The sequence below is a fragment of the Hipposideros armiger genome, unplaced genomic scaffold (genome assembly GCF_001890085.2).
Source record: "Hipposideros armiger isolate ML-2016 unplaced genomic scaffold, ASM189008v1 scaffold_28, whole genome shotgun sequence".
In the NCBI taxonomy this organism is placed as follows: domain Eukaryota; kingdom Metazoa; phylum Chordata; class Mammalia; order Chiroptera; family Hipposideridae; genus Hipposideros; species Hipposideros armiger.
Window position 1 is genome coordinate 3136199 of NW_017731378.1, and position 11874 is coordinate 3148072.

At 54.5% G+C, this 11874-nt stretch overlaps 1 protein-coding gene across 2 annotated transcripts; it reads left to right on the plus strand.

Moving 5' to 3' along the window:
- The first annotated feature begins 3138 nt into the window (after positions 1–3138).
- Positions 3139–10058, plus strand: TLX1 (T cell leukemia homeobox 1). 2 transcript variants are annotated; one of them, XM_019636270.1, is made up of 3 exons: positions 3139–4265; positions 6336–6573; positions 8997–10058. In XM_019636270.1, the coding sequence occupies exons 1-3, from the start codon at positions 3692–3694 to the stop codon at positions 9217–9219; spliced, it is 1035 nt and encodes a 344-aa protein (XP_019491815.1). In that variant the 5' UTR covers positions 3139–3691; the 3' UTR covers positions 9220–10058. The 2 variants fall into 2 exon arrangements, with proteins under 2 accessions (XP_019491815.1, XP_019491816.1); XM_019636271.1 differs by having other exon boundaries at positions 6372–6573.
- The last annotated feature ends 1816 nt before the right edge of the window (positions 10059–11874 follow it).

Consider the following 11874-nt stretch of genomic DNA (forward strand, 5'->3'; position numbering starts at 1 on the left):
TTTCAGAAAACTTGCCAACCGGTAGCACTGCTTTGGGAAGTAGCAGGGGCCGGAGTATCCTGGCCCTCTTGTCTCATCTTCCGAGGCATAGAAGGGACTGAGAGGGTAACTCTGCCCTCAGCCACTATCCCACTGGAAGACAAAGGCCAAGGTCAAGCTAGACTCTAAGAACCCCAACTCGGGGGAGGTCAGCAGTTCAGAAATGGATTGGGATAAAAGGTTGCTTCTGGTAAGCAAGAGAGGTGGGTGGAAAGTCCGGAAGAGATCAGGCAGGCAGGCAGTAGTGAGGGAAAGAGAAAGGCAGGATGTCCCTGAGTTGCTGGATTTGATGAGTAGAGCATTCTGACAGCCTTAGTGGGCCCCTAGGAAGCTGTGACCTCTGCCAAGTTTAGACTGGGCCAGCAAAAGCTACTTTTCCTCCCAGGTACCCCAGACAACTCGCACCAGAGCTGAGGAGTTCAAGAGCTGCATAAGAAAGGGTTGGAACAGGCAGGATTGGAAAGCCATTAAGAGCTGGAAAGATGCATCTGGAGGAGGAAGAAGGGAGGAAAGGAGGAGTGTTAGGAACATTTGAGGGTTTCCTGCATGGGTCAGAGTGTGACAAAGAGAAATTGTTCTGAGGATAACCTAGAAAGATGCGGTTTTAATTGCAGCATACAGAACTGTGGTTAGACATAAATGTGACTTATTGACTAAAAAGAGCAAGGCAGAGCAAGGCAACTGGGACCCAGCCTCAAAGGATGCTGAAGGGCCTCTCCCCATAGTTTTCACCCTCTACAGGGAAAGTAGTTCAGGTTTGGGGATCCCAGCTCAATTCTCTTCTGTCTGTGGGACTTTGGGCAACTTTGTTTATCTTACCGAGTCTCAGTTTTTGTTTTTAATGAGATATATTTCACACACCGTAATTTCAGTCATTTAAATCATACAATTTAGTAATTTTTCGTATATTCAGTTGTGCAACCATCACCACTATCTAATTCAAAATATTTTCATTATTCCAAATAGAAACTTTGTATCCATGTGCAGTTACTTCCTACTTCCCTCCCCTTCAGCTCCTGGCAACCACTAATCTACTTTCCACCTTTATGAATTTGCCTAGTCTGGATGGTTCACATAAATGGAATCATATAATATGTGACCTTTTGTGCTTGGCTTCTTTCACTTAAAATAATGTTTTCTAGGTTCTTCCATGTTGTAGTATGAACCAGGACTTTCTTTTTTATGGCTGAATAATATTCAATTGTATGAATATATCACATTTTATTTATTCATTCATCAAATGATGGACATTTGAGTTGTTTCCACTTTTGGGGCATTATGAATAATATTGCTGTGAACATTCATTTTGTTTTCTTAATGATTAAACAATGGAGATGTTTCTATTAACTTCACAGAGTTATTGTGAGTCTTACATGAGATCAGTGTGTTGTGCTGTCTGGCACATAGTAGTTTCTCAATAAAACATTTATGTCTATCTCTAGTTCCCTCAAGATAAGAGGCAGGAAAGAGACACATTCCAGTTCAAACAATTGCCATTGAAAGTTATGGAACCTGGATTGGGTAGGTTGTACTCATCCAGTGGAGCTCTCTACTCATGTTTCTGCTTAGTGTTTACAAACACCACATCTGGCTTTGTATTGAGTGGGCCTTTGTCTACCTGCCTGGAGTCCAGACAACTTTTTCCCCATAGAGATGCCCTTCCAACCAGCAGTCAGGTTTTCAGGGTAACCCATAAAAGCAAGTCCAATTCAGCCCCACCATCTTGATCAAGTCACTTAGCCTCTCTGAAATTTGGTTTCTTTACATCTGTAAAATAGGGATAATACTCATTTTAAAGAGTTGGTGTAGAGTTTATAGTGTTTTCCATAACACTTATTACCACCTGGCTTATTGTATTTGCTTCTTGGTTTATTGTCTGACCCCCCTCTATGGAATGTCAGTTCCATGAAGGCAGGAACTTTGTTTTGTTTACTGCTGTTTTATCAATGCCAAGAACCATGCCTGACACATAATAGGTACTCATATAAAGTCGCTGAATAAGGACATTCATTCATTATTCATTCAAGATGAGTATATTTTGTGGATTGGGGCTATAGTCCATAGTGGGGAATAGAGATAAGTAAGCCATTCTTGCCTCCAAGGAGATCTCTTCAAGTGGAAGTAACCAACATAGCCAAAGCAAATACTACACTGCAATGAGACTTGATAAGTAGAATGTGCGCCTTCACATTCTAGCATCTTGCCTGATAGAAACAGCCCTTCCCTGAAGGCCTGTTGAATCTGGAATAGACCAAAAATAGATCCCAAGTGATCCAAACTGTGCCCTTCCCAGACTTTGGCTCTTGGGAGGGAGAGGACCTTTCCATACTGGAGAGGAGAAAGAGAGGAAGCAGAAAAAGGGAGTTTCCTCCTTCTCTCCTGGGCTCTAAGCCAGTCAGCCACAGGCAAAACGATGAAAAGGCCTAAATTTGTCCTGGATGCACTTCCCTCATCTTGGTCTCACCATCTCCAGCCCGCACTGCCTTAAGCCCCTAGGCCTCCCTCCCAAGATTCCAAAAGAAAATAACTCCTTCCCCTCACAGTCCAAAGGTTTCTTGCTTGGAATAACCAGCCCTGGGCTAGTTTCTAGGTGAAAGCAACCTGATTGAATTCATTCACATACTGTGGGAACTGCTTCTTGAAACATCTGTTTATTTTAAAGGAAAAGGGAATCTTGAGGCATGGGCACCCTGGCAGCAAGCCCCAAGCCAACTCTTTTGTTTTGTGCCTGCCTTTCAGACGTCTTCCTTTCCTCAGTTTCTCTAAACGGCTGAGTTGGAGGTGGTTGAATTTTTTTTTTCAACATATAGCCAGTTGTTCATAGGCCTGTGTTTTAAAGAAGGACAAGCCTGAACTCACCTTCCTGCCTCAGGGGCCTGGGCTCCATACCTGGGGAGTTGACAGTCTTCTACTTTTTAACAAGCTGGATTTGAAGTTTGGTGTAAATCCTCTGGTTGATGGACAGGTGTTTCCCGGTTGAGCCCTTGGGGAGATTCTCCTGTAGCGCAGGGACACCTCTTCCCCAGAGGCCAGTGGGCTGGACCCCTTTGGTCCAATTCAAATTGAGTGGGCGGCCCCTGCCTAGCTGGGAAGAGGGCTGTGACCTCCATCTCTTGGGCTCCATCTGTGTATCGGTCTCAGGGAATGGCCGCCTCCTGTTCTTTTTCTTTCTCCTTTTAAGTCTCTGGTTCCCCTCTTCCTAAACTACTTCTCTGAGCCTCGGTCTCCGTCCTTCTGTCTCTGGCTCTGGCATCTGCCTGGGCTCCCGGCCTCTCGCTCCTCGTCTCCGCCCCTCCCCCGCGCTGTCATTCACCCGGCTCCTCTCCGTGCACAGCCAATGGAGAGACCCGGCCGAAACTGCGAGGCTAGCTCGCACCGGGCTTTTTCGTCCGGTGATTGATGTCCCAGAGTCAACAGCTAGCGAGCAGCCTGAGTGGTGAAGGAGCAGCCAGAGAAGGGCAGAATACGGCGCCCCCTCTCTCTTTCCCCTCCCCCCTACTTTAGCCCTTCTGCGCACTTCTCCTCCAAGTCTCCGCGCAGCCAGGAGCCGCGCTGCCGCCTTCGCGCCCCTGTGCGCTGCCCCCAGAGCCAAGAACAGCGAGCGCCGCCGCCCAGCCCCCCCCCCCTCGCGGGGCCGGGGCCGGGGCCCAGCATGGAGCACCTGGGTCCGCACCATCTCCACCCGGGCCACGCGGAGCCCATCAGCTTCGGTATCGACCAGATCCTCAACAGCCCGGACCAGGGCGGCTGCATGGGGCCCAACTCGCGCCTCCAGGACGGAGAATATGGCCTTGGCTGTTTGGTCGGAGGCGCCTACGCTTACGGCGGCGGGGGACCCGTGGCCGGGGCTGGGGCCGGGGGCGCGGGGGCCTATGGCGCTGGCGGCCCGAGCGGTCCTGGTGGCCCGGCGGGCGGCGGCGGTAGCGCCTGCAGTATGGGCCCGCTGGCTGGCTCCTACAACGTGAACATGGCCTTGGCGGGCGGCCCCGGTCCGGGCGGCGGTGGCGGCGGGGGCAGCGGCGGCGGAGGGGCGCTGAGCGCTGCGGGGGTGATCCGGGTGCCCGCGCACAGGCCGCTAGCTGGAGCGGTGGCCCACCCCCAGCCTCTGGCTACCGGCTTGCCCACCGTTCCCTCCGTGCCTGCTGTGCCGGGAGTCAACAACCTCACCGGCCTCACCTTCCCCTGGATGGAGAGTAACCGCAGATACACAAAGGACAGATTCACAGGTGAGTCCGGCCCGCGCGCGCCCCGCCTGGCCGCGGCCCGGGCTCTGCGCTACCTTTCCCCGGCCCAGCGGCTCCCCGCAGCCCCCTTTGCGCGCCAGTTCGCCCAGCTCTCCTTGGCGCTTCCCCCAAGTTCAGCCGCCCGCCACCTTTCTATGCTCGCGGAGTTGCCATGCGGGGAGAGTTCTCCCAGCCTGGGCCCCTTTACGTCTCTCTGGCAGGACCCTGCTCTGAGGAGCGCTCCTTGATCCGCTCTCGGAGTCCCTGGGCCTGATCAGGCGGAGGGAAGGGGAGTGTAGCTTCGGGACTACCTTCCCCCGGCATTTGGGGCTCGGGAATCTCGGAGAAAGGGGCGCGAAGTGAACAAACTGTTTCTTCCGTCCGGGCCGATGTTCTCTGGCCAGGCGGCAAGCCAGAATCAGACGCAAGGAAAGAACAGGTTGCCCACCGCTAGTCCCCTACACACACACACACACACACACACACACACACACACACACACACACACACACACACACACACACCAAGCTCCAGTGTCTTGTTACGCTGCCAGACGGGCAGAGGCCACGAGCCCGAGTAAAGCAACAGAGTTGGTGGGCCCGGACTGCGGGCTTGGTTCAGGTCGGTGGCAGCGTGAGGCTGAGCCGCCCGCTTCATTTTCGTTCTGTCCGGGCTGGGCTTCCTCCCCCAACACCCGGCCCTCGGGCGTGAATAATGCACCCGCCAGGCCCACGATCGATTAGCCACCAAAGGACAACTCCTGGGACGATTACGCACTCGGCGGCGCCGGCTGCCGCCCTCTTCGCTGCCTACTCCGCGCCTTCCTCGGTTCGCCCAGCTCTCTCCTCTCCCGCTTCCGCTCTCGGCATTCAGCTCTCGCTCCTGCGGTGGCCCCTTTCCCTGCCTTCACTTCCCGCGGCCCTTAGCGTTCCCTGGATCCAAGAGCACGATCCTCCCTCCGGGCCAGGCCCACACGCCCGCTGAGAAGCAGCCACGAGTTGAGTCTGGGTTCCCTGTAGGGCCTTAGAGAGAGGAGGCAGGAGGCACAGGCCCCTGCCTAACCAGACATGGGACTCCCATGGGGCTTGGGATCCAAGGCCCAACTACTAAAGAGCAGCTTAGAGCTAGACCTTAGGCTAGGCGACCCCAAGGCACCCCAGGCCCCCTGCTCCTGTTCCAGCTTTGGCTCAGACTCTCGGTCTGAGGCAAAAGTTTGGAGTGGGGTGCACAGAAGCAGAAAAGCCATTTCACTTTGGGCCCCCAGGAAGGGCCCTGTATTCAAGGGGGCCCCAATGCCTCAACACACTACTCTTGGGCCTGGTGAGTCAGGGCCTGGTGCCCATTCTGCTCCCTCCCCCACTCCCAGCCCAGGCCAGTCTTGAAGGGCTCTAATGGAAGCCCCAGCCTGGAGCCCACTAGTCCTGGAGCTCTTGTGAAAGGTACTTTATAAAGGGCCTACTTAGGAGAAGCACAGCCGGTTCTAATCTTACTTCAGGCCTAACGAAGGCTCTGCCGGAATGAGTGTAAGGCTGTAGCTTTGTGTCACCTTATGTTGCCCTGTGTCCTGTGTGCGTCTGCCTGTGTGCCTGTGCCTATTTGCCAGCTTGTTTGGGTGTATAGATCTATAATTTGCCGTGTTGTATGTAATGTGTCTGTGTATGTCGCTGTGTGATGGAGGCTTTGGTCAGGACCCAGGGTCCAGGGTCTTGACCAAGCATGGCCTCTTGCTGTTGGGCAGCTTCTCTGAAGCTGGACGCCTGGAGCTGTGGGGGACTTGAATCTTTAGTTCGCCTCAGACATGCCCCTCAAGGAAACTGGGGAGACGACTCCGGCTGTGTCTAGTTGGGAACGTTGGAGCCCAGGGCTAGGGAGGCCTCTGTGGTGGCAGCGGACATGGCCTTGGCTGCAGGAGGCCGTTTTCTGTCAGGGCTTAGACCTGAGGGCTGACGGGAGGATCAAGGCCCTGCTCAGGGGGTCTAGCCGCTGCGCTCGCTGATTCGCGGGGTGTCGTGCCTGGGACGCCTCCTGACGCTCTGCCGCTTGCCTCTGCCGTCTGTCTGTCTCCCGCTCCAGTGGCCCTCTCACCCTTCACTGTAACACGCCGTATAGGTCACCCCTATCAGAACCGGACACCCCCCAAGAAGAAGAAGCCGCGCACGTCCTTCACACGCCTGCAGATCTGCGAGCTGGAGAAGCGTTTCCACCGCCAGAAGTACCTGGCCTCGGCCGAGCGCGCTGCCCTGGCCAAGGCGCTCAAAATGACTGACGCGCAGGTCAAAACCTGGTTCCAGAACCGGCGGACGAAGTGGAGGTGAGCGCGCGGGGCGGGTAAGGGCGGTGCAGTCTTGGGCCGCTCTGGGTTCCTGGCCTCTCTGGGCGCTCACACTCCCTCCGATCCTGGTTTCTGATCGGTTCGGAGGAGCGGGCGGCTCCTGCTAGGGTCGCAGGGAGCGAGTGGCAAGAGAGGCCAATGACCGGGATGGGGCTGGAGAGCCCCTGCCCTGTTTCACCAGAGGCTTCCTGGCTTTCTGGCCGGCACATTCTGCCTGTGTAGATGCGGCTGGTATTCGCCGCTGCTTGGGGAAACACCGGGTTAGAGCAGTCTATGCAGTCCGGGCTTCCTGAATCAGTGAGTCCTGCGGGGCTTTTGGTTTGTGCAAACTCGTGGTTATAGAGATGTTTTCTCTATCCCGGAGCCTGGAGATAAGATGGCCTGCACCCTGTTTCTGCGCCCCAGCCGGGCTCCGGGCAGAGCGTCTGGGGCCCCAGACCGCAGGCTGAGCTCTGCTGACTCCCGGTTCCCCAGACGACAGGCTTTCATGCAGCGGGTTGTACCCTGGAAGGGGAAAATCAATCCGCGCCTGCTGCGGGCGGGGTTTTCGAGGGTCCCACAGAACCCGGGATCAATTAGGAGCAGATGTGCGTGTGTGTGTGTGTGTGTGTGTGTGTGTGTGTGTGAGAGAGAGAGAGAGAGAGAGAGAGAGAGAGAGAGAGAGAGAGAGAGAGAGANGAGAGAGAGAGAGAGAGAGAGAGAGAGAGAGAGAGAGAGAGAGAGAGAGAGAAAGCAGAGAGAGAGAGAACGAACACGACAAAGATAAAGGTATATATAGGGGGGAAACAGCGTATTAGTGTACTTGTAGATATGTGATGGGAGAAGGGGAAATCTCTCTCCCCCCCTCCCGCCTTACATACATAACGCGTCCCACTCACTCCTAAGCAGCCTTATTTTCCGCACACACCGGCTCTTTCTCTGCTGTGCCCTCTTGTACCCCTGCACCCTCCCGCACATTTGGCCCGCATAGTTTCGTGTCCGCCAGGAGTTTCTTGCTAGCTCAGGCCTCAGGGTGGGGGCAGCGCAAGAGACTCTGGGCGAAGGTGGCGGCGCCGGGCCGGGCGGGCCTGGGGCAGGAGGAAGGAATTGGAGTTTCCTCTTTTTCTGAATGAAGGCAAGGAATCTGCCCGGGATTCCGCCGTCGTGGCCACAAAGGAAGCCACTGCCCCTCGAGTTTGTTGCTCTCTCCTCCCCACATTCTTGCCACTGGGATGGGGGTAGGGGACCGGCTTCAGACTTCTGGAAAGCTAAAGAGGGAGCAGGGGATAGCTGGGTAGGGGGGACACTGGTGTTCCCCAAGGCCCACCCAGAGCCGCAGTCTAGGGGAGGGGATGGAGCCAGGCAAGCTCCCCCCACAACCTTGGAGGTGGGGGACAGAGGAAGACAAAGTGGCGGGCAAAAAGAGAAACTGAAGCACAAAGGGGAGGGGCAAAGATAGACACCTCACCCCAGGGAGAAAAGAAATGCCGGCAGCCTCACGAAGTCTTATGTATAATAAAGCAATGGATGACAAAATCCTTCATTTTCATTTCAAACGAATTCCCTTAATTCTGAGACAACCAAAGGGGTGGGGGTGAAAGAAAACAAGAGATAAAAATACAAAGGCCAAAGAAAGAGAAACCGGCTGTTAAAAGTGTAGGGCAGAAAGAGAAAGAAGAGAACCAGAGAGACACACAGAGCGAAAAGCAGAAAGGGGCGGCGGGAAGGAGGCCGGAATCCGCCGCTGGGAGAGGCCCTCGCCGGCTTCGCGCGGCTTCATCGATCGCCTACAAATTGCTTCTGGAGGCCCCGGGGACTCCCATTAGGTCTGTCCACCTTAGAGACAGACGTTTGATCTCAGTTGACGGGGTGGAGGGGAGGCATTAAAAGGAATAAGTGAGTCATCGCCTCCCAGGACTGCCTCGGAGGAAGCCGACTGGTCGGGCGGGAGTCCCGGCAGGACACAGACCTTGGCACAGGAGGTCAGATGCCTGGGAGATGTTCTCAGAGAGAAAGGGGAAAAGAGAGGTCCGGTGGGAGAGCTCTTATCCACCGGCTTTTGCCTCTGCCCTGGATTGATGGGGAGGGCGAGGCCCCTCAGGTTTGGGACGGCGGCCCCTGGTCTTCCTCGGCTGGGGAGAGGCGAGATGCCATCTTACCCTTGGCTGTGCCCTCCGAGGCTGGTGGGGGTGGGGGCGCCCCAGCTGCCTGGGCCCAGCAGAGTTTACCACAGCTTCCCCAGGATAGCTCGCTCAACCTACTTTTGGGGTTTCCAGTCTTTGTTGGCTTCAGGACCTTCAAGATAAGGAAATGCGTTAGAGAGGCCCAAGCTGGAGTTGGGCTCTGCCAACACGGGCAGTGCCGCTCCGGCTATCTCCCGGGAGCGCACCAGAAGCGTGGATAACGGCTTGTCCTCTGTGCAGGCGGCAGACCGCGGAGGAGCGTGAGGCCGAGAGGCAGCAGGCGAACCGCATCCTCTTGCAGCTGCAGCAAGAGGCCTTCCAGAAGAGCCTGGCACAGCCGCTGCCCGCCGACCCTCTCTGCGTGCACAATTCTTCGCTCTTCGCCCTGCAGAACCTGCAGCCATGGTCTGACGACTCGACTAAGATCACCAGCGTCACGTCGGTGGCGTCAGCCTGCGAGTGAGCCTGCACACCCGGAGAGGCCCCAGGTCCAACCTAGGGGTCCCCAAGGCCTGAGAGCCAGGAGTTTCTCCCATCCCTCAGGCTTGAGACTGCACGAGGGAGGGGAACGCCAAGCCTCTCCGCAGGGGCCCGCGTGCTTACTGAAACTGTTCTCTCTTGCGGAAAGAAGAAAGCGGAGGACAGGGACCGATGATTTCCTCCCAGACGTCCATGCGGTCCTGAGCCTTCTGGAACTATTCAGAGTCCTCTCAGTTTGCGTCTATTTTATTTTATTCTGATTTTTAACATGTGACTGAGAGAGGCAGGGGAGGTGGGGGAAGAAGAACTTCTGGGGTCCCCAGAGGACAGCATGGGCTGTCATTCGAACCCTTTCTCTGTATCCCATTCCTAATCTCACACGGACACCCATAGGCCCACACAGAGGCGATTTCACTCACCCTCTTGGTGTCACCCCAGAGTCACACACAGTGTCTCTATGGTAGAGTGTCATGCACCCACAGGGCTATAGCCTTCTCACCCTTGACCTTCACTATCAGGTATAGGCCAGGGGTGACCCAGACTCATTCTGAACAGCATGGCACTTCTCACAAACACAAGGCCATGGCCACACTGTGACACACCATCCCACACACAACAGCGTCACTTGGCCTGCCAGGCCATCACACATCCTAGCCACACCCAGATACACACAGGCAGGTTTTCACACAAACTTAGCCTATTTCTCCAGATCCTGTTCATGGGGGGAGGGGTTTAAGTTATGCACTTATAAGGTGTTTTCTGTGTAACCATTTTATAAAGTGCTTGTGTAATTTATGTGAAAAAATAATAAAATCCTCCGGATCCGGAGTCAGGGCTGCCTACTCCTTTCAGCTACTTGGGTTTGGTGTGAGCTGGTGCTGCTGGGTTAGCCACTGGTGCCTGAGATTGAGGGACATCTGGGAGCCCGGACCTGTGGGTTCTGGAGAGAAGAAGGAAGGGGACAGAGAGAAGGCAGAGCTGAGGAAAGGAGGGAGAGCCAGGCTCTCCTGGGACAGCTAGTGCTTGAGAGGATATAACGTCTTTTGGGGGTGAGAGCTGTGTGTGTGCATTGTGCGTTCGTGATAGTGTGGCAATCAGGGTGTTACTGATAGTGAATGGTTGCAATAGTGTTTAAGTATGTAATTATGTTTGCAATTATTGTGTGTAAGTGCTTGTTTCTGCATAAGTTGCAAATCGAAACTATCATTATACACTGGAGCTTGTAGTGGTGTGTATGTAACCATGTGTAAATGGGGCTGTGTTTTTTTGGATAATTGTGTGGTCACTGACCTGTATTTGTGATTGTGAGTGAATCACGTGTTAATGTTTGTGAGAGTGAATGTTAGTTTCTCCTTGTGAATCTGTTTTTGTGTTAAATGTATGAACGTCATTGTGTATCATCTGTAAATGTATGAATGTAATTGCGTGAGATGTAATCATGCATAAGATGTGTATTTTACTGTATATACTTGTGTGTGACAGTATGTAATTGGGGAAATGAATTAGAGTGGAGTGTGGATCATTGTGGGTGACTGTCCCTATGGTGAGTGGGTGTAATTGTGCACTGGTGTTGTACATGGTGGTAGGGGTCTAAGGTGGGGTATGCAGCATATCGTGGGGGTACCAACATCTGCTAGGAGTTCTGGGGTTCTAGCAAGCTGCAGAGACGGGGGCACAGTAAAGGGGGTCAGGATCCTGTGTGGTGCTCTAAGCAGGACTTCACAGGCCTCAGCACTAGCCTTCTCTAGGTGGGATGTGAATAAGATGACTTCTCAGGGACCTTCAGCGAAGCCCCAGACCACTCTGCTCAGGATAGCAGCCACGGTGCACACCACTCCCCATAATATCTAGTCCCACTCTGTACACAGTAGACCAATCTCAGGTGCACAAAACTGACTTGGGCCTGCTTTTGTGGAAGAAGCTAGGTGGTGGAGGGTCTGGGGAACATGCCATTCTGGGGGAGTAGAGCGGGGATATAGGAGGCTCTTTCTTTGGGTTAGGAGAATGAGAGAACTTTGTGGCTAGAAACTAGAAGTGAGTGGTGTGTGTGTGTGGGGGGGGGGCTTGCTTGTGCAATGGGACTGGGGTAGGGGGAGCCAGGGAAACCAGCAAAGCCACTGTCCTCATCCCTGCCCAGGCTGCCATCCTGGACCTGCCCTACGAAATGGAAACAAAGCACAGCAAGGAGGCCCAAGGAGAAATTTGGCTGTGTGGGAAAAGGGCAGTGCTCCTCCATTCCTTATCCGTGGTTCCCCTGGAGCCCGACCTCTGAAAGAGAGTAGAATTCTGGGTCCAAAGGTCATAGGCTGGTCCCCCTGCTCCGATGCCCCAGTCCCTAGGGGTGCCAAAGCCTGGCCGGCCCTGACAGACTGTGTGTTGTCGGTCATGGGGAGAAGGTTCTGGCCACAACGCCAAGTCTGCAGTGGGTCTCCAGCCTGCAGTGGCTGCAGCGCCCATTGCCGGGCTGAGTGAAATCCAGAAATGGCTTCCTGGAATCGCAGAATTCGTCTCCTTCTGCCTGTGGCTGTCTCCTTCCCTCCGGTCGGGACCGGAGCCACCCAGCCCGCACTCTTCGTTTGGTAAGATCTCTGTCTTCTATTTTGCGGTCTTTAAGGTTCGCCTTCAGTGCCCCCAACCC

Bases quoted from the DNA above. Each gene is read 5' to 3' on its own strand.
- TLX1 (XM_019636270.1), top strand. From the start codon at position 3,692: ATGGAGCACCTGGGTCCGCACCATCTCCACCCGGGCCACGCGGAGCCC. The intron at 4,266-6,335 runs GTGAGTCCGGCC...CTCCCGCTCCAG, and splicing joins CACAAAGGACAGATTCACAG to TGGCCCTCTCACCCTTCACT. The intron at 6,574-8,996 runs GTGAGCGCGCGG...TCCTCTGTGCAG, and splicing joins AACCGGCGGACGAAGTGGAG to GCGGCAGACCGCGGAGGAGC.